The 21049-nt window shown below is 41.6% G+C and overlaps 1 protein-coding gene across 4 annotated transcripts in view; it reads right to left on the bottom strand.

Moving 5' to 3' along the window:
• Positions 1–21049, bottom strand: part of LOC106089262 (anoctamin-2) — a 74056-nt gene that overhangs the window by 37022 nt on the left and 15985 nt on the right. For all 4 annotated transcript variants that reach the window (XM_013255075.2, XM_013255077.2, XM_059362404.1 and 1 more), the window contains 2 exons: positions 4736–5150; positions 4604–4672 (listed from right to left, as the gene is read on the bottom strand). In XM_013255075.2, coding sequence (XP_013110529.1) covers positions 4604–4672; positions 4736–5150 — 484 coding nt within the window. The remainder of the gene's footprint in view (positions 1–4603; positions 4673–4735; positions 5151–21049) is intronic.

Below are 21049 nucleotides of genomic sequence, written 5' to 3'. Positions count from 1 at the left end.
GAGTCAGAATGAAGTCTGGAAATTCTACCAAAGAATTAAACATCAAACCGATGGCTTTGGTGCAGGCACATCCTCCTGCAGAGACAAAGAAGGAAATCTGGTAACTGACACAGATAACATGCTGGGGATATGGAAAGAACATTTTATCCAACTGCTAGAGTCCAACGTTGGCGGCGAAGAGGATACCGCAGAACCAATCCCTGATGATGGTATAGAATGTTCACCTCCTAGTCAGAATGAGGTCCATGTAGCAGTGACCAGACTGAAGAACATCAAGGCAGAAGGAGCCGACGAGTTACCCGCTGAAGCGTACTGAGTAGGCTCACAGATGTTGGGCACTATGTAGACGAGCCGTAGGCTCGAAATGGGGCCTGAATCCGAGGATAGTCCACTGGCTCTACAGGAGCGTGATTAGACCAATACTTAATTACGCCTTACTAGTTATGTGGACTGCTATGGAGAAAAAGTGTAATATAAGGAACATACAACAGGTTTAGAGAACATTTTGTCTTGGCATAGGCGGAGCGATGAGGGACGCCTACTAGGGCACTGGAGACTATTCTAGATATCCGACCCATTGACATACAGATTAAGTGAGAGACAGCCACTGCGGCTATGTGACTTAAGGCGATGGGAGAATGGATTGAGGATGGGTGCAGCTCATACCATCGCGGTATAATCGAGGCGACGATAGGAATCCTGAAAGGAAGGGTAGAGGTTTCCGATCGGATACCTGAGATTAACCTTGAGGTGGAGTGCGAGGCACTGTTGCCAGCGGCACAGTCTTGGAATGACGGAACCCTAGTATTGCCATCTGGAAGATCATGTTACAAGGATGGATCAAAGCTAGAGGACAGAGTGGGCTTGGGGGTTTACATTGAGATCCAAGAGACTGAGATCTGTTTTAGACTGTCTGACCATAATTCGGTCCTGCAGGCGGAGATCCGGACGATCACGGAATGCGTGAAGTGGTGTGGTTCTAACGCGACGACGTCGAGTGTGAACATCTTTTCCGACAGTAAAATTGCCATAAGGGCAATAACAACCAGGACGGTAAGGTCACGAACAGTCTTGCAGTGTAAGAAGGAGATTAACGCCTTCTCTGAGGATGGCTAAATCCGCATCGTTTGGGTGCCGGGCCATAACGGAGTGAGGGGAAATGAAAATGCAGACGATTTGGCGGTGAAGGCCAGAAGACTACGTCAATAAACTTAGTTAACCCTAAGCCTTTCGGGTCGACGCAGCTCGAGTTAAGGGAGTGGGCGACGAATGCCCATGCAACATTGTGGAACAGCGAAACGGTTGGTAGGACGGCGAAAATACTATGGGGGATCCAGATCGTGAGAAGACGAGGCTATTACTGAAAGGAAGCAAGAAGGAGGTCGGTATAGCTATTGGTATCATAACTGGACACATAGGACTACGAGCTCACTTATGTAAAATGGGTGCGGCAAGTGATAACATGTGTAGGGTATGTGGGGAATATGATGAGACGTTGGAGCATTTCCTATGTCATTGTCCGGTTTCGCAGTGAAGACACAATACCAAACATGAACCAACTTAGGGTAGTGGTATTGAAAACTATTAAAGATTTTGTAAGTAGTACGGAATTCCTAACTTAAAATTTTCTTTTTAGAGGTTACTTTATAGTTTTAAGAGCGCACAACAAGCCGATTACTGGCTTAGGTGTATGTCCATAGTGGCACGGGGCATTAATATATGTACCCTTTTTTCAAACTAACCTAGCCTACCAGCTGAACTATTGGGTTGCCCAAAAAGTAATTGTCGGTAATATAGTAGTAATATAATCGGCGTTGACAAATTTTTTCAACGGCTTGTGACTCTGTAATTGCATTCTTTCTTCTGTCAGTTATCAGCTGTTACTTTTAGCTTGCTTTAGAAAAAAAGTGCGCGAAATTTTGTTTACATTTGTTTGTTTGGTGTCAATTTTAATATGGGTACCCCACATGTATTGAAAGAAATTCATTTAACAAACCGAATCAACGCTTGTGATATGCACCTTAAACGCAATGAATTCGATCCGTTTTAAAAACGAATCATAACTGGAGATGATGGATTGTTTACAACAACGTTAATCGAAAACGATCATGGTCCAAGCATGGTAAACCAGCTCAAACCACTTCAAAGGCTGATATCCACCAAAATAAGGTTATGCTGTCTGTTTGGTGGGATTGGAAGGATGTGGTATATTGTGAGCTGCTTCCAAGGAACCAAACGATAAATTCGGATGTTTACTGTCAACAATTGGACAAATTGAATACAGCCATCAAGGAGAAGCGACCAGAATTGGTCAATCGTAAAGGTGTCATATTCCACCAGGACAACGCTAGACCGCACACATCTTTGGTCACTCGCCAAAAACTGAGTGAGCTTGGCTGGGAACTTTTAATGCATCCACCATATAGCCCTGACCTTGCACCATCAGACTACCATTTATTTCGATCTTTGCAGAACTCCTTAAATGGTAAAACTTTTGGCAATGATGAGGCTATAAAATCGCACTTGGTTCAGTTTTTTGCAGATAAAGGCCAGAAGTTCTATGAGCGTGGAATACTAAATTTTCCAGGAAGATGGCAAAAGATTATCGAACAAAATGGCAATTATATATTTGATTAAAGTTCATTCCAAGTTTTATTAAAAATGCATTTACTTTCTTTTAAAAAATCCGCAATTACTTTTTGGGCAACCCAATATTTAAAACCCGAGGCGACACGCTGATAAGGCATATGCATCAGCTTATCTGCGCAATCTGGCTAGAAGAACGCATACCCAGCGATTGGAAACTCAGCGTACACAATAAAGGAGACAAGACGTAATATGCCAACTACAGGGGATTAAGTCTCCTCCCCATCGCATACAAGATACTCTCGAGCGTACTGTGTGAAAGATTAAAACCTAAAGTCAATGAGATAATTGAGCCATATCAATGCGGCTTTAGACTTGGTAAATTCACCATAGGCCAGATATTCACACTGCGCTAAATCCTGGAAAAGGCCGAAAAGTTGACTACAAAGCCGCTTTCGATACCCCTTTACCTTCAAAGGTATTTCAAGCCATGTCTGAGTTTTCTATCCCTGCAAAATTAATAAGACTCTGCAGGATGCCATTCGCTGATACGCGTTCCTCAGTAAGAATAGGAAAGAATCTCTCCGAACCATTCAAAACCAAACGAGGTTTCAGACAAGGAGACAGCCTATCGTTTGAACTCTTCAATATCCTGCTGGAGAAGATTATACGAGATGCAGATGTGAATAGATATGGAACACTAATCACAAGAGAACACATGCTACTCGCCTATGCCGACTACATCGATATCATAGGTCGGTCACCGGAAGTAGTAACTGCTGCCTTTGAAAGAATCGAAAGTGAATCAGTGAAAGTGGGTCTGGAAGTAAACGGAGATAAGACGAAATGGATGGTTTCAACTCCCAAAACGCCTTGTACAACCGAGCATATAAAGAAAATGGAGAAAGTTGGGAACCACAACTTTGAGACAGTCAGTAAGTTTATCTACCTCAGCACCGCCGTAACCGAAACGAATGACACCAGTTTTGAGATAAAGCGAAGAATAATACTGGCAAACAGATGCTACTTTAGACTAAGTAAGCATTTTAGAAACAAGGCCACCTCTCGACAGACGAAGACTACACTTTACAAGACACTGATACTATCCGTGCTGTTATATGGTTCTGAAGCATGGGTACTTGTGAAAGTAGATGAGGCAGTGCTTGGAGTATTTGAGAGAAAGATTATTCGTAAAATATATGAACCAGTTTGCGTTAACGGAGAATATAGGCGACGTATAACCCACGAGCTGTATGAGCTGTATGACGACGATAGCATAGTTACACGCATCAAAATACAATGGCTGCGTTGGCTAGGTCATGTTGTCAGAATGGATGAAGAAGCTCCAGCAAAGAAGTCTTTTGAAGGCAAACACGGTGGTACACGCAAATCGGGACGACCAAAAGCCCGTACGGGATTGATCCAATGGAGTTCTTTATCGGCAAGGGCTGCCGCCTCAGTGTACAACACACTGATACAACAATAACAACAACCTAAAGCCTGATGGAAAGTTCAAGTGGTGGGTGACACCTCGAAACTTGGTGTCAGAGATTTTAGAATGAGCGCAGAAGATCGAGGTGCTTGGAACGCTAAGGCTAGTTAAACAAATGTTCTGTCATTGCCAATAAAAGTAAAGTAAAAAAATTGGCGTGGAATAAGATAACATTAAGTTGACAACATAACAAGTAATTGTTTAGATTTTAAGAAAAAATTCTAGAAACTTTCAAGAACGAACTGTTATTAAAAACAGATTTCTCTAAGAATCCAAACAAATTACTCTTAGGTGTTAAAGACTCTTAAGTAAGGAGGAGAAATAATTCCCAAAGATAGAGCTAGACAATTGTAATACTCCTGAGAATCCAGTTTGTATGGGGATAGACATTACAAATGTAGGCAAACTCTAACTTTGGCTTAAGTAACTTGGGTACGGGTTTCAAAAAGAAAGAAACTCACAAAAAATACTAGCAAGTATTTTAAAATTTCTGAAGATGGACTTATATTTTCAAATATTGCTTACCTCTTTCATGGGCATTCGTAGTCTGAGAATTCCTGCATAGCGCCGCAAAACATCCAAGGGCGCATGGATCTGTAATAAAAAAAGACCATCATTAATATAACCAATCAAATGGTTATCAATCACACTGCCTACCTTAACAAAATAGATTTGTTCACGTTCCTTGCAAACCTTCTCTATTTCCAAGCCCACTGACATAAGATTCGACTCAAATTTCTGTCGTTTTTTCTCATGCATTTCCTCCACATTCTGTTGTGGATTGATCTTGTAGGCCAGCACAAAATCAATTGATCGCACACCATCATCGAAGAATAATGAGGGGTTCCTTTCGCATTTCAAATAGAAATCAGTCGGTGCATTTAATTCTTCTTGGGGGGTTTCTTTAAACGGTGCTAATGGAGTCATTGGCACCTCTTCAATGGCAGGAGTTTTTGAACGATTATGACTATTGAGGTAATTGTTGTGATTCGTGTGGTTGTTAAGAATTCGACCAGATTGTCGTGGGTCTTCGTCTAGTAGTAGCGTTGAGGATGTGCTGTCTCTTTGGAAACTGAAATGAAAAGTTAAAAAAATAAAATCATATTTTACACTCGATGAAGTAGAACAAATATCAATGGCGATCTATGAGTAAACATTGTTTATATTATGAGGTAAGTGTGAAATTTACCCAAAATGTGCTAAATGGAAAATAGATTGCCAAGAGGGAAAAGTATGAAAATGAAGCATAGTTAGTAAAGCCCTCATATTAGAGAAAGTGATTGCAGTCACGGAGACTGCAGGGTATGTATAAGTAGAAGCTATTTATATCAGGCTATATATTGGGTTGCCCAAAAAGTAATTGCGGATTTTTCATATAGTCGGCGTTGACAAATTTTTTCACAGCTTGTGACTATGTAATTCCATTCTTTCTTCTGTCAGTTATCAGTTGTTACTTTTAGCTTGCTTTAGAAAAAAAGTGTAAAAAAAGTATATTTGATTAAAGTTCATTCTAAGTTTTATTAAAAATGCATTTACTTTCTTTTAAAAAATCCGCAATTACTTTTTGGGCAACCCAATATGTATATTAGCTGGACAGGGCCCGCTCCGCTGCGCCTTCTTTCACTCTCTTATTTTATCTGAGCCCTATACTGGTACGGTCAGAAAATAAGTCCTGTTTTGGGGTGCTGGGACGCCCTTTCAGATATTTCGCCCCAATGTGGATATCATATTGGTGCTCTACTCCCAAATACCTTTCATTTGAGCCTTATATTGCTATGTCGTTTTTGGGAGTGAAGTAGACCCTCATGTATTAGATTCGTGCTCTAGTCTCAAATACCTTTCATTTGAGTCTAATATTGTCATTATTGGTTTAAATTTCCATTTGGCGGGCTTTGGAGGAGGAGCGAGCGCTCTAGACATCCCACCTTAAATAGGTATACCAAATTTTTGTTTTTGAGCTATTACAAACAAACTAAATTTCGCATAAATCCCGCCCCACCCATCTCCGAAATCTGGAGTTTTTGAAAATTTGGTAAAGAGAGGGTCCGCCTATTAAAGTTTGGATGTTAGATTGACTTAATTCTCTTGGTTTTAGTGGTGGATTGGAGTAGTCAAACCCTTTGGTCCGAAAGTGGATATTAGATTCATACTCTACTCCCAAAAACCACATTTGAGCTACATATTGCTATAGTCGGTATATACGTGTGGTTCAGGGAAAGTTTATGAGTCGTTCCTGAAATACTTGGCCATAAAACAGATATCGGGTTTGAGCCCCTATTCAATCAACAAATATGTCCAGTTGAGGTGGGGTGGCCACCCACGCACTTAGCCGTGAAAAAGCATCAGCATCGTTCTCTACTGTTGAATTCCTTTTATTTGAGACGCAATTGCCATTGGTTTAGTGGGATTTTATGTGGTGAGAATATCCCCAAACACTTGGCCTCAAAATTAGAAATCAAATTCGTTTCCTACTATCAAATACCTATTACTTGAGCCCCTCATTGCCATAGTAGGCAAACATGGCCGGTTTGAATGTAGTTAAGGAGGCGGATGTGCTAGAACACGATTTTGTTTGAGCCCCAAAATGTCAAGCATTTTGAAGGTGGCGATCAAGATATTCAGGGCTACGGGTCGGTCTCGTTCAGATCCACACTAATTAATTTTTTTTTGTGTTGCCCATCTTCATTCAAATTAATATTTCAAAGCTACCACTTGGGATACCACCTTTCAAAGATCAGTAGGTCCCCCGTATCTATCCCAATTGGAGAATAAAAAGCATACTCTCCTACCAAAGACCTTTAATTGCTGTCCTTTTCTATCCTGATCAGCCTTGATATATAATTTTTAATTTCTTTTTTTTTTTGGGTAAGATAGGGGGAGGGCAATTGCCCTCTGACACATCCTTTCACTTGAGTACAATATATTCTCGGTCGTCCTACATGACAGTTTGGTGTTGTTTTTATTGGGAGAAGAGGATCGGCCCTCCCAGATCCAAAAGACAATTTATTTGAGTCCTTTAATGGAGAGATCTACATGTACGGCTGAACGGCAGGACATGAAGCAGATACTTGAATCCTTATATCAACTTTAGATTCTAAGTTTTATTAAAAATGCATCTTCTTTAAATCTTTTAACCCAATAGATACGAAGTCAACTTTCCAAATTCTTATAACATATGTGTACTCAACTTCCAAACACCATTCATTTGATACCCATATTACCAAAAGCGGTAAAAGTGTCCTGTTGGGTGGTGTTTTTGAGGGTGGGGAACCCCCCGACACTTAAATTGACATTTTTATGCCGAGTTCGTACTCTACTCTTAAATACCTCTCATTTGATACCCATATTGCCCAAAGCGGTAAAAGTATCCTGTTGGGTGGTGTTTTCGAGGGTGGGGAACCCCCCGACACTTAAATTGACATTTTTATGCCGAGTTCGTACTCTACTCTTAAATACCCCTCATTTGATACCCATATTGCCCAAAGCGGTAAAAGAGTCCTCTTTGGTGGTGTTTTTGGGGGTGGGGAACTCCCCGACACTAAGAGTGGCATTTTGATGCCAAGTTCGTACTCTACTCTTAAATACCTTTCATTTGATACCCATATTGTCCTAGTCGGTAAACATGTCCGTTCGGGTGGGTTTCGAGATGGGGCGTCCCCCCAAGTAAGTACCATAAGGTGCCATGCAAAATTTCGCATAAATCGGTGCACCCATCTCCGAGATCTGGCGTTTTTGAAAATTGAGGTAAGGGGAGGGTCCATCCCCCTTCGGATATCAAAAAATGTATTACCCTATTTTCAGGGGAGGCTCAAACTCTACCATCTGTGGAAATTCCAATGAACATCGGCTCAGCCGTGTTTGAGTGTATACGGAACAGATAAACAAACTAACAAACAAACAAAGCGCAACAATTTCATAAGACTACTTCCATAGAAATGGAGCAATCGATATTTCTGCTTTTAAGAGCAGAGCCGGCGTATTTATACCCTACACCACTAGGTATTATAACTTAACGCGTTTGCTTGCAACGCTAAGAGGAAGAAGTATACCGGTAGACGTAGAATTATATGCTGAATCTATTACACATTTCTTCCCGTCTGTCTTGTCTGTCCATGTCTTCTTGTAATCAGGGTTCAGGTCACATTTGTGTTCCGTTTACCTCTAATTGTCACATGCTATCACTTGCCGCACCGATTTTACATAAGTGAGCTCGTAGTCCTGTGTGTCCAGTTATGATACCAATAGCTATACTGACCTCCTTCTTGCTTCCTTACAGTAATAACCTCGTCTTCTCACGATCTGGATCCCCCATAGGATTTTCGCCGTCCTACCGACCGTTTCGCTGGTCCTTATGTTGCACTTTTTCTCCATAGCAGTCAACCAAACTACTGAGGCGTAAGTAAGTATTTGTCTAATCACGCTCCTATAGAGCCAGTGGACTATCCTCGGATTCAGGCCCCATTTCGAGCCTACGGCCCGTCTACATAGTTCCCAAAATCTGTGAGCCTTCTCAGTACGCCCCTGAATGTGACACTTCCAATTCAGTTTCCTGTCTAAGATCACAACTAAATATTTAACCTTGTCTGATAACGAAATCGTCTTATTGAGGAAACGTGGTGCGTTAAATTTGCCCACCTTCGTCATCCTCATATTTAGTCTTCTCTGGGTTAATATTGAAACCCCTGGGTCTAACCAGTCATATGCCATATGCCATATGCAAGGCCCTTTCGGCCCTTCTGCATAGCTCGTTCAGATCCTTACCCCTAAGAAGTATAGCAGACGGGCTCAAATCCCTCCTCAGTCAGCATCCGTAATAGGTCATTTAAGGTGGTCACCCATAGGAGTGGCGATAAAATGCTCCCCTCTTGTGTGCCTTGTACCACCTTTATGCCATGGGACACACAATTTATCCACCTGTTCATTAGCATATGGTTTATCCAGTCTCCAAGGACCGGGTCCACCCGGTACTGATCTAAGGATTGGATCAGTGTATCGGTCTTCACATTGTTTAAAGCCCCCTCAATGTCAATGCATACCGCCAGGGTGTACGTTTTGGTATCGAAGGATTCTTCTATTTTGTGCACAACCACGGACAGGGCAGTCTCCACCGACCTTCCCTTGGCATGCTGTTTGTATTTGAGCAGTTCGCTGGGTGTCTTACTCTTTATCATGGTGTCCACAATACGTTCCATGGTTTTGAGTAGAAAGGACGTAAGGCTTATAGGTCTGTAGGTCTTTGGTGTCGCATAACTTGCCTTTCCGGGCTTGAATATAAATACCACCCTTGCCTCCTAACAGGCTTTCGGAGTATATGCTAGTCCTAGGCACGCTGTAAAAATATTGGCCAGATGAGGCGCCAGATAGTCTGCCTCTTTCTGTAGTAACGCCGGAAATATTCCATTAGGTCCGGGTGACTTAAACGGTTTGAAGCTCCTCAAGGATTCCTTCACCATAAATTCCGTAATTATAAACCTTCGATAAACCTCATTACTCCAAGATTCCTGTGTTTCAGTGAGTCCTATCGTATCCCGCGGAAAATCGGTTTTCATCAATAGCCTCAACATATCCTCCGTTCTCTGCTCTCACTCCCATGTCGTCTACTAAAGTTTAAGTTTGGGTTTTTGAGAGAATCTTTTTTATCTTGGCGGCGTCATTAACGCTATCGATCTGTTCGCAGAAAAGTTTCCAGGAGGCACGTTTTGCCGCCCTGATAATCTTATTGTATTCCTTGAGCTGTGTAAAATACATATCCCAACAAACTTCCGCTTTTTAGCGACATGCTCTGTTAAAAAGTCTGCGGACCTCTTTGCGAATCTCCCCGGTCATCCAGGGTTTTTCTTGGGCCGATTTCCTTTCCGACTTGACAAAATGGTGAACTTTTGCCTCGGGCAACACTTGGTTTGGTGAAGAAAGAAGATATTTTTTCCCGACCAATGGCATACGCAAAAAATTCTTAAGATTCCGAATCCATACCTGGAAGATTAAGAGATTGCAAGTATCCAGCGCCCTCAGCCGCATAGCTGTTACGGATACAATGCGCTATGTAAGGATCGCATACCGATTGAAGGTGGGTGATTGGCTTTAGTGGTACACCAATCTGTGCAGTATAGACCCCAGACACAGGCGAGTCTGGCGCTAGTGACCTCAACATGGTATGTATGGGGTAGCAGTCAGGTCCGATACTAGACCTGGACCGCCGGTTGGTAGTTGTGTCCCAGTTAATGGCCAAGCTTACAGGGCCGCCATTAGTGGCGCTCTGTCTGTCCATAATCGTCTGGTTCAAGGAGACTTTAATGCGCATCACATTTCATGACAGGGGTGACTGTCATGAAATGTGATGAGTAACAGCCAGGGGCTGAGCAGATTGAAGACAATGAATGAGGATGCCCCAACAGAGATTGCCAAGAGGTGTCGCAGCTCGCTAGACATTTCAATTGCATCCCCTAATCTCCTGGGTGACGTATCCTAGCACGCCGTAAAATAACACCATTTGCCGCTTCGGTGAGCAGACACTCACCTAAAATGTGATAGCTGTTGTAAGCAAATTCCGAGAAATCATTAACGCAGCAGTCGGTCTCTTGATACCTGCGGTCGACTACTTCAAGTGTGACCCAATTTCCCGGCGCAGGCTGTGGTACACACAGACGAGCGTGATGGGATTCGTCACTCGGACCCCACTGGAACCCTTGAAGCAATGTATCTTAGTAACCGGTTTAGGTAGTAAAAAGGGATGACAGGATATCAGTCACTTTTGGTGAAGTTACTGTGTCTGACCCGAAGAGATGCACCAAGTTGTTCAACAGATAATTTATTGAGCATCCCGAGAGTGACAAGATTATGAGGAGAGTCATTCTATAGCAATTTCCCTTGGAAGTACACCCATAGAAAAAATTAAGCACGGTGTTGACAAAGTGACCACATGCGTTCATAAAAGTAAATCAACACACAGATCAACCATAAATGTTCATCAACCTACAACAGTCTTTTGAATGAAACGTCCACATCCATTCACATTCTGACAACGTCTAGTGCTCAGTGCAAAAAGTTTTTGTGTGCTGCTGAATATCAAACCAGTGTTCCGTCCATTCCATGAAATGTTTAAAAACGCCTTACTATATTGCACCACAGTCGCCTATGTAAAACAATGTTTTAAGCCCGGCATGGGATAGCTTTGAGCACCACACAGGTTGGAACATTCAGGTCCGATCTGTGTGGTGTTCATTGCTGCCACGAGAACCTTAGATGTTAGCGCCCGGCATCATCTAAGGTTGCGGATAGTGGAATGCTCCATACGGAGTAGCTGCAACGGTAGTCGCGGACAATCAGCGGTATCGAGCGAAGAGTCTCAGTAAGAGGTCGGGCGTCACCGGCTCTTGCACAAATAATGAGTGGCTTGGTGCTCGATATGACAAGGCAAGTTATTGGCGCCTTTAAATATTCAATGGCCAACTTGTTTTCGCGGCGATCGGTCCTTTGGACCGGAACGAGCTTGCTTACACAGGAGTTTGACGAGGATCGCTGTCTCCACATGAAAATGTGGCTACAACAACAACAACGTTTTAATATTCATTTAAACTTAACGTTGGTATACGTTAAGTTCAAATAACGATGGTACACATTTTTTAGGGATGATGTTCACAACAGTCGATGCATGAAACAAAATCATCCACGCTTGGTAACAATATTTCCAATAACGTTTGTGTATAATCATGACAGCATTAGAGCTTGTTTTGCGAATGTCATCCGTGGCGCCAAATTATCCAAGGCGTTGGGCCCTGACGGAATCGCTACATTGATGCTGAATAATCTGGATCAGTCTGGAGTCGACTAACTTACAACTTTTCTCAACCTGTATTTTATCCCGCTACTGAAGCCTGGATAGGACGCGAGTAAGGGGGAGTAGTACAGAGCGATCTACCTTCTCTCACCAGTAGCCAACACGCTTGGGGGACTACTCCTCCCGAGCCTCGTTAGAGAAATTCCATTCGCCGAGCATCAGCATGGAATTCAATGACTACATAGGACAACAACTGCTTTGCATGCCATCGCCCCACACATTCGCCGTGGCTTCAATCAGCCCAGATGGTCCTAGTGGCACTGGACCTATGGATGGCACTCGACACGGCCAGCCATGCCAAACTATTTGAGGACATCTCCAATACGTCCCTCCAGCCAGACCTGAAACCATGGGTCGCGAAATATCTGTGTGGTTGCCAGTCATTTGTGGAGTTTGGGGATAAGAAGTCGAAACATCGTAGAGTAAAACAGGGAGTTCCCGGGATGATATCTACGACACTCGCTAGATATTTCTATTGCATCCCTTTACTTATCCTTCATTCCACCCCTGTCCAGACGGCATAGAGATCGTATCATAGGCGGACAATTGTAGGACCATGGTATCAGGCCCCCACCCATTGATGACATCTGCGATAGGTTAAACGTCTACACCAACGAACTTACAGCTTATTTCGCTGCAAGAGATTTGAAGATATCTGCCACCAATTGATACAATCATTTTTAATTAAATATAAATTTATTTTTCAATTACAGTCGTGATTGAAATTTTGTTATTTTCAATTAAAAAAAAAAAATAATTTATTGAATCAATTTTTTTATTAAATCTGAAATTTTTTTCAATCACAATCATGATTGAAAATTTTGTTATCGTCAATTAAAAAATAATTGATAAAATAATTTTTTTAATCGAATCTTAAAAAAATTCCAAGTATGTTGCTTAAGTAAATCCAATTAAAGGCTATTTTGTCCCCTACAATATAAAGGGAAGGAGATTTCAAAGACCCATAAAGCCTATAGCAATACCATAGCAGCCGGTTCTACGTGCCGGACTAACGCGTTGGAGTCCTTCATCGACCAAGGGCTGCCACTTCAGCGCACAACACACTGCTACGACAATAACAATAAATTTATAGGACACCACTACCCGACATCCGAAGTTTTTCGGAGAACCCCCGATGAGTTGAGTTTTTTACCCGGATGGACAAACAACGAATCTAGAGTTCATATTCTAGGTACACATCTGTGTATGAAATATAGAAATTAATTGGAGTTTCCAAAAAATTTCAATAATTTTTTAATTGAATCATTTAAAAGATTAATTGAATATTTCAATAATTTTTTTAATTGATCCAATTAAAAAATTAATTGAAAATTGCGAATATGTCAATATGTCGTTTCTTTAATTGAATATGCGATTTTTTTAATTGAACAAATTTTCAATACTTTTTTAAAAATGCTGATTGATATTACTATTTTCGTGATTGAAGCAGTTTCAATTAAAAAATTAATTGGATCAATCAATTTCGTGATTGAAACTGTGTTCCCAAAATTTTGCGCAACGACGATTGCCACGAAAAGTTGCACATATAATTCCCCTATGACGGTTAACATTTACCCTGTTTGCACATAAAGAGTCGCAGTTATTACAATTTTGAACACATTTGCTTGAAATTTGATACGGATTGTTTTATAGCTCCCAATTACCCCTTAAATGGTAGGTAAGGTTTTATATAGACGGCACCGCCCAACTTTTGCCTTTCCTTACTTGTTTTATTATCAAGATTTGCTTGTTTAACAGGCGCTCCTTATTTCCTCATAGTACTAAAAGAAATATTTTGGAGCCACAGCTATTAAAAATATTGCCATAAAATCTAGCCTTAAAGCCTTTTTTATAACTTTAGATAGCATTCGAAATATCTATTGTATTTAATAAAAAAAGGAGCACAGTATGAGCTCACTCACAACCATAATCAACCCATGTTTTATGCTAAAATACATTAAACCATTAGTGAAAATATTTCAAAACACATCCACCCACATTTGACTCCATAAGACATTAGGCCACGTTCCGACATGCTGAGAAAACAAAGGAAAATAACGTCATTCCTGTTAAGAAATACTGCTAGCGGAAATTATAAACATAAAACCTTACGATAGTGTTGACCTATATTTGATACAACATTGAAAATTAAGCAGCAACAGGTTGATTAGCGTGAATAGAACATCTTTGTCAAAATAGCTTATCAGCCATTTCGAAGAAATGTAATATCAATCAATGTTGTTGAAACAAGAAGCGCCAACTTTACAACTAAGGGAAGTGTCGAACAAATTGAAACTTGAGTGAAAATTGACTGATTAAAAATTGCATTAGAAAAATTAATTACACTCGAAGGAAATATGAAAGTGTAAAGGACTTTAGATAGATAAGCCTATCATTATTTCGGCTAAGTTGTGCCCTTATCGTCATTTTACTGTCCCGGCCGACACGGGATAACTATGAGCATCACACAGGCTTGAACTTTGAGCTCCGACCGGGAAGCTACCGGGCGCGTCCACAGGTTGCGGATGGTGGAAAGCTCCGTTTTTATGCGGAGTAGCTGCAAATGCGGCCGCGGGCACTCAGCGATTTTCGAGAGGAGAGTATCAGTGAGGAGTCAGGTGGCACGGGCTCTTAATTAAACACTGAGTGCCTCCAATAGGACCAGGACCATGATTTGCGGATCTGCACCTGGAATGTCCGCACTCTTTATAGAGAAGGTGCAGTATACGCGCTGGCGGATGTATTGGAGAAGTACGAGGCAGATATTACCGCCTTACAGGAAGTGCGATGGACTGGGATTGCCGTCACTACAACATCAAACGGTGACGAACTATACTATAGCTGCCATAACGCGAGGCAAGAATTTGACTGTGGATTTGTGGTTAGTCGGAGACTGAAACACGTTGTCTCCAGCTTCACTCCGGTGAATGAGAGGCTAGCCACAATCCGCATAAAAGCCAAATTCTTCAACATCAGCCTTATTTGTGCCCATGCACGGAAGACAAAGACGAGCAGACCTAGGATATTTTCTACGAGCGCCTAGAGAGGGAATATGACCGCTGACCCGCCCATGATATTAAAACCGTTCTGGGAGATTTTAATGCGAAAATAGGGAAGGAAGACATTTTTGGTCCAACAGTCGGAAGTTTAGCCTCCACGAGATAACGTCTAGTAATGTGTTGAGGCTGATTGATTTCGCCGCGGCAAAAAACATGGTAGTAAGTATCACCAGATATTAACATAAAAGTATTCACAAAGCCACATGGCTGTCACCCGATCAAAACACGAGGAATCAAATTGATCACGTTGTGATAGATGGAAGGCATTCATACAGCGTGTTAGATGTACGATCGATCAGTGGAGCGAAGATACATTTGGATCACTACCTTGTTGCTGCAAAGGTTTGCACCCGTTTAAACATGGCAAGGAAAGTACGATCTGACACTGCACGGAAGCTGGACATTGAAAAGCTGCAAACACAACATATGGCAGCGGCATACTCCACCCGACAGACCCAACTGCTTGATGAAAGCACTCCTTGTTCCGATGATATAATGGCGTAGTGGCAAACTATTGCCCACTCAATGGAAAATGCCGCAAAATCCGTACTTGGGTTACCGGAAGCCTCCTCCAAGAAACCCATGGTGCGACCAAGAGTGTCATGAAGCCAAGAATGCGGCATATAGAGCAACCCTGCAATCGGTGGTAACGCGCCAGATGAAGGAGAGGTATCGGGAGAAAACTGGGGAGAGAAACGTCTATTTCGCAGAAAGAAAAAGGAAATGAAAAGACGTGAGTGTGAGATGTACAGGAGTCATGAAGTCCGGAAATTTTGCCAAAGAATTAAACATCAAACCGATGGCATTGGTCTGCACATCCTCCTGCAGAGACAAAGAAGGAAATCTGGTAACTGACACAGATAACATGCTGAGGATATGGAAAGAACATTCTACCCAACTGCTAGTGTCCGACGTTGGCGGCGAAGAGGATACAGCAGAACCAATCAATGATGGTAGTATAGAATGTTTACCTCCTTGTCAAAATGAGGTCCAGGTAACAGTGACCCGACTACAGAACAACAAGGCTGCAGGAGCCGACGGGTTACCCGCTGAACTATTTAAGACCGGAGGCGACACGCTGATAAGGCGTATGCATCAGCTTATCTGCGCAATCTGGGTAGAAGAACGCACACCCGATGATTGGAACCTCAGCATACTATGTCCCGTACACAAGAAAGGAGACAAGACGGAATGTGCCAACTACAGAGGAATAAGTCTCCTCCCCATCGGATTAAAACCAAAAGTCAAGGAGATAATTGGGCCATATCAATGCAGCTTTAGATCTGTCGGTCGGTTACCGGAAGTAGTAACTGCAGCCTTTGAAAGAATCGAAAGAGAGTCAGTGAAAATGGGTCTGGTAGTGAATAGAGATAAGACGAAATGGATGGTTTCAACTCCCAAAGCAACTTGTACAACCGAGCGGATAAAGAAAATGGAGAAAGTTGGGAACCACAACATTGAGATAGTGAGTAACTTTATCTACCTCGGCACCACCGAACCGAAACGAATGACACAAGTACATGATACGAATGATACAAGATACTGATACTACCCGTGCTGTTATATAGTTCTGAGGCATGGGTACTTGAGAGAGAGAAAGATTCTTCGTAAAATATATGAACCCGTTTTCGTTAATGGAGAATATAGGCGACGTATGAACCACGAGCTGTATGAGCTGTATGACGACGATAGCATAGTTACACGCATCATAATACAACGGCTGCGTTGGCTAGGTCATGTTGTTAGAATGGATGAAGAAGCTCCAGCAAAGAAGTCTTTTGAAAGCAAAGCACGCAAACCGGGAAGACCAAAAGCCCGATGGAAAGATCAAGTGGTGGGAGACACCTCGAAACTTGGTGTCAGATTTTAGAATGAAATAGATCTCAGTCCTGGACTAGATTATAACTGCCATATATTGGTTGCCCAAAAAGTAATTGCGGATTTTTTAAAAGAAAGTAAATGCATTTTTAATAAAACTTAGAACGAACTTTAATCAAATATACTTTTTTTACACTTTTTTCTAAAGCAAGCTAAAAGCCACAGCTGATAACTGACAGAAGAAAGAATGCAATTACAGAGTCACAAGCTGTGAAAAAATTTGTCAACGCCGACTATATGAAAAATTCGCAATTACTTTTTGATATTGATATTTGGGTACCACATGTATTGAAAGAAATTCATTTAACAAACCGAATCAACGCTTGTGATATGCATCTTAAACGCAATGAATTCGATCCGTTTTTAACACGAATCATAACTGGAGATGAAAAATGGATTGTTAGTCGAAAACGATCATGGTCCAAGCATGGTGAACCAGCTCAAACCACTTCAAAAGCTGATATCCACCAAAAGAAGGTTATGCTGTCTGTTTGGTGGGATTGGAAGGGTGTGGTATATTTTGAGCTGCTTCCAAGGAACCAAACGATTAATTCGGATGTTTACTGTCAACAATTGGACAAATTGAATACAGCCATCAAGGAGAAGCGACCAGAATTGGTCAATCGTAAAGGTGTCATATTCCACCAGGACAACGCTAGACTGCACACATTTTTGGTCACTCGCCAAAAACTGAGTGAGCTTGGCTGGGAACTTTTGATGCATCCACCATATAGCCCTGACCTTGCACCATCAGACTACCATTTATTTCGATCTTTGCAGAACTCCTTAAATGGTAAAACTTTCGGCAATGATGAGGCTATAAAATCGCACTTGGTTCAGTTCTTTGCAGATAAAGGCCAGAAGTTCTATGCGCGTGGAATACTAAATTTGCCAGAAAGAAGGCAAAAGGTTATCGAACAAAATGGCAATTATATATTTGATTAAAGTTCATTCTAAGCTTTATTAAAAATGCATTTACTTTCTTTTAAAAAATCCGCAATTACTTTTAAGGCAACCCAATGGTTTTTTAAACTTAGGTTATTTAGTTTAATATATATTTTATTGCTTTTATACGTCTGTGTCCTTATGATATAGGAGTGTAACGACCTTTTTATGATATTCATTTTACAGTCTTATTTTATTTTACTGTCTTTGAGATGTCACTTTTGAATGTCAATTCGACTTGTTGTGTGTACATGTTAACGGCTCCCACATCGTTGGAGCAAACTATTCCCACCAACGCCCTCTATTTAGCGAACGTAGTAGCTAATAATGTATCGCTAATACAAAAGCCGCCAATGTAGGTCAACACAATTCAGGTGTTTATAGCTTTTTCATTATTTCAACAGGGGGTTGACGTGTGTTTCCTTTTCACCTTCCTACGTAACATGCCAAGCCAAGGGAGGAATAAACAAACCATCCCTTCATTATCCACAAAGTTTAGTGGCCCTTCAGACATACATTAGAAAAATAAACAATAAGACCCGAGAGTATATCAATTAAATAAAGAAGTAATCAGAATTAGCGAAATAGTAGGTTATTTTTAAGATATGTAAGTATTGTACATCAGAAATTGTTTGGAAACCCTAACAAGTAAGAGCGTGCTAAGTTCGGCCGGGCCGAATCTTATATACCAGCTGACAATTGCGCCCTCTAGAGGCTCAAGAAGTCAACATCCCAGATCGGGTTATATGGCAGCGATATCAGATTCTATACCGATTTACGCCATGCTTAGCACAGTTATTGGAAGTCATAACAAAACTCCTATTGGCTCAAGTAGCCAAGATCCAAGATCGATTTATATGACAGCTATACAAGATTATGAACTGATTTGAATCATACACAGTTACTGGAAGTGACACCAAAACACCATGTGCAAAATTTCAGTTAAATCGGACGAGAATTGCGCCCTCTAGAGACTCAAGAAGTCAAGACCCAAGATCGGTTTATATGGCAGCTATATCAAAACGTGGACCGATTTGAACCTTACTTAGATGTTCACAGATGATGGAAGTGATACCAAAACACCACGTGCAAAATTTCAGTCAAATCGGATAACAATTGCACCCTGTAGAGGCTCAAGAAGTCAAGACCCAAGATCGGTTTAAATGGCAGCTATATCAACATGGACCGATTTGGCCCATTTGCAATCCCAATCGACCTACACTAATAAAAAGTATTTGTACAAGAATTGAGGCTTGTAAGGGCTCCAGAAGTTTAATCGGGAGATCGGTTCATATGGGAGCAATATTAAGTTCTTGACTGATTTGGACCGTACTTAAAACAGTTTTTGAAAGTCATAACAGAACACTATTTGCAAAATTTAAGCCAAATCGGACAAAAATTGCGGCTTGTAAGGGCTCCAGAAGTCAAATCGGGAGATCGGTTTATATGGGAGCTATACAAGGTTCCTGACCGATTTGGACCGTACTTAATACAGTTGCTAGAAGTCAGTCGGTTTATATGGGAGCTACTTATCACAGTTGTTGGAAGTCATAACAGAACACTATTTACAAAATTTTTTCCAAATCCGACAAAAATTGCGGCTTCCAGGGGCTCAAGAAGTCAAATCGGGAGATCGGTTTATATGGGAGCTATATCCGAATCTGAACCTATATAGCCCATTTGCAATAGTAAGTATCTGTGCAATATTTCAAGCGGCTAGCCTGAGGCGTCGACCGCTATCGTGATTTCGATAGACGGATGGCTAGATCGATTCAGAATGTCGAGACGATCAAGAATACATATACTTTATGGGGTCTTGTACGAATATTTCGAGATGTTACAAACGGAATGACTAGATTAGTATACCCCCATTCTATGGTAGTGGGTATAATAAAGTCAATGGGATAATTGGGCCCTAATCAAGCGGCCTTAGACCTGAAAAATCCAGCATAGACCCTATATATTAATACTGCACTAAATCCTGGAAAAGACCGGAGAAGGACAGGTCGACACCTCGCCGACAACAAAACCGTAGTCGCCAGCTCCTAGACGTTCAAAGGCATTTCAGGCTTTGACTGAGTTTGCAATCAAACTCAAGTTGGGTTAAGCAAGTTGGAAGCTACAACTTGAGATAGTCGGTGTTTCCACCAACCTAGGCACCGCCCTGAACAAAAGAATGACCCCAGTTTTGAAACAAAACGAAGATTAATTTTCGCTAACAGTTGTCACTCTACTTTACTTTTAATGGCTATGACAGAATATTTCTTCCACTAGCCGAACGTAGAATAGCGTTCCAAGCGTCTTGATCTTCTGCGCTCATTCTAAAATCTCTGACACCAAGTTTCGGGGTGTCTCCCACAACTTGATCTTTCCATCGGGCTTTTGGTCTTGCCGGTTTGCGTGTACCACCGTGTTTGCCTTCAAAAGACTTCTTTGCTGGAGCTTCTGCATCCATTCTGACAACATGACCTAGCCAACGCAGCCGTTGTATTTTGATGCGTGTAACTATGCTATCGTCGTCATACAGCTCGTGGTTCATACGTCGCCTATATTCTCCGTTAACGCAAACTGGTCCATATATTTTACGAAGAATCTTTCTCTCAAATACTCCAAGCACTGCCTCATCTGCTTTCACAAGTTACCATGCCTCAGAACCATATAACAACACGGGTAGTATCAGTCTCTTGTATAGTATAACCATTGTCTGTCGAGAGGTGGTCTTGTTTCTAAACTGCTTACTTAGTCCAAAATAGCATTTGTTTGCCAGTATTATTCTTCGCTTTATTTCAAAACTGGTGTCATTCGTTTCGGTTACGGCGGTGCCGAGGTAGAAAACTTACTGACAATCTCAAAGTTGCGGTTCCCAACTTTCTCCATTTTCTTTATCTGCTCGGTTGTACAAGGTGTTTTGGGGGTTGAAACCATCCATTTCGTTACATCTCCATTTACTGTCAGACCGATTTTATGAGACTCTGAATTCTTTCAAAGGCAGAAGTTACTACTTCCGGTGACCGACCTATGATATCGATGTCATCGGCATAGGCGAGTGGCATGTGTTCTCTTGTGAGTAGTGTGCCATATCTAATCACATCTGCATCTCGTTTGATCTTCTCCAGCAGGATATTAAAGAGATCACACGTGTCCAATATGGTCTGAATCGATCTATAGCTTGATACAACTCCCATATAAACCGATCTCCCAAGTTTGCTTCTTGAGCCCATACAAGGCGCAATTCTTATCCGAATGGACTGA

This window comes from Stomoxys calcitrans, chromosome 2, assembly GCF_963082655.1.
Source record: "Stomoxys calcitrans chromosome 2, idStoCalc2.1, whole genome shotgun sequence".
Lineage (NCBI taxonomy): Eukaryota > Metazoa > Arthropoda > Insecta > Diptera > Muscidae > Stomoxys > Stomoxys calcitrans.
The sequence above is the reverse complement of the archived record's forward strand: the minus strand, read 5'-3'. Positions and strand labels throughout refer to the sequence as shown.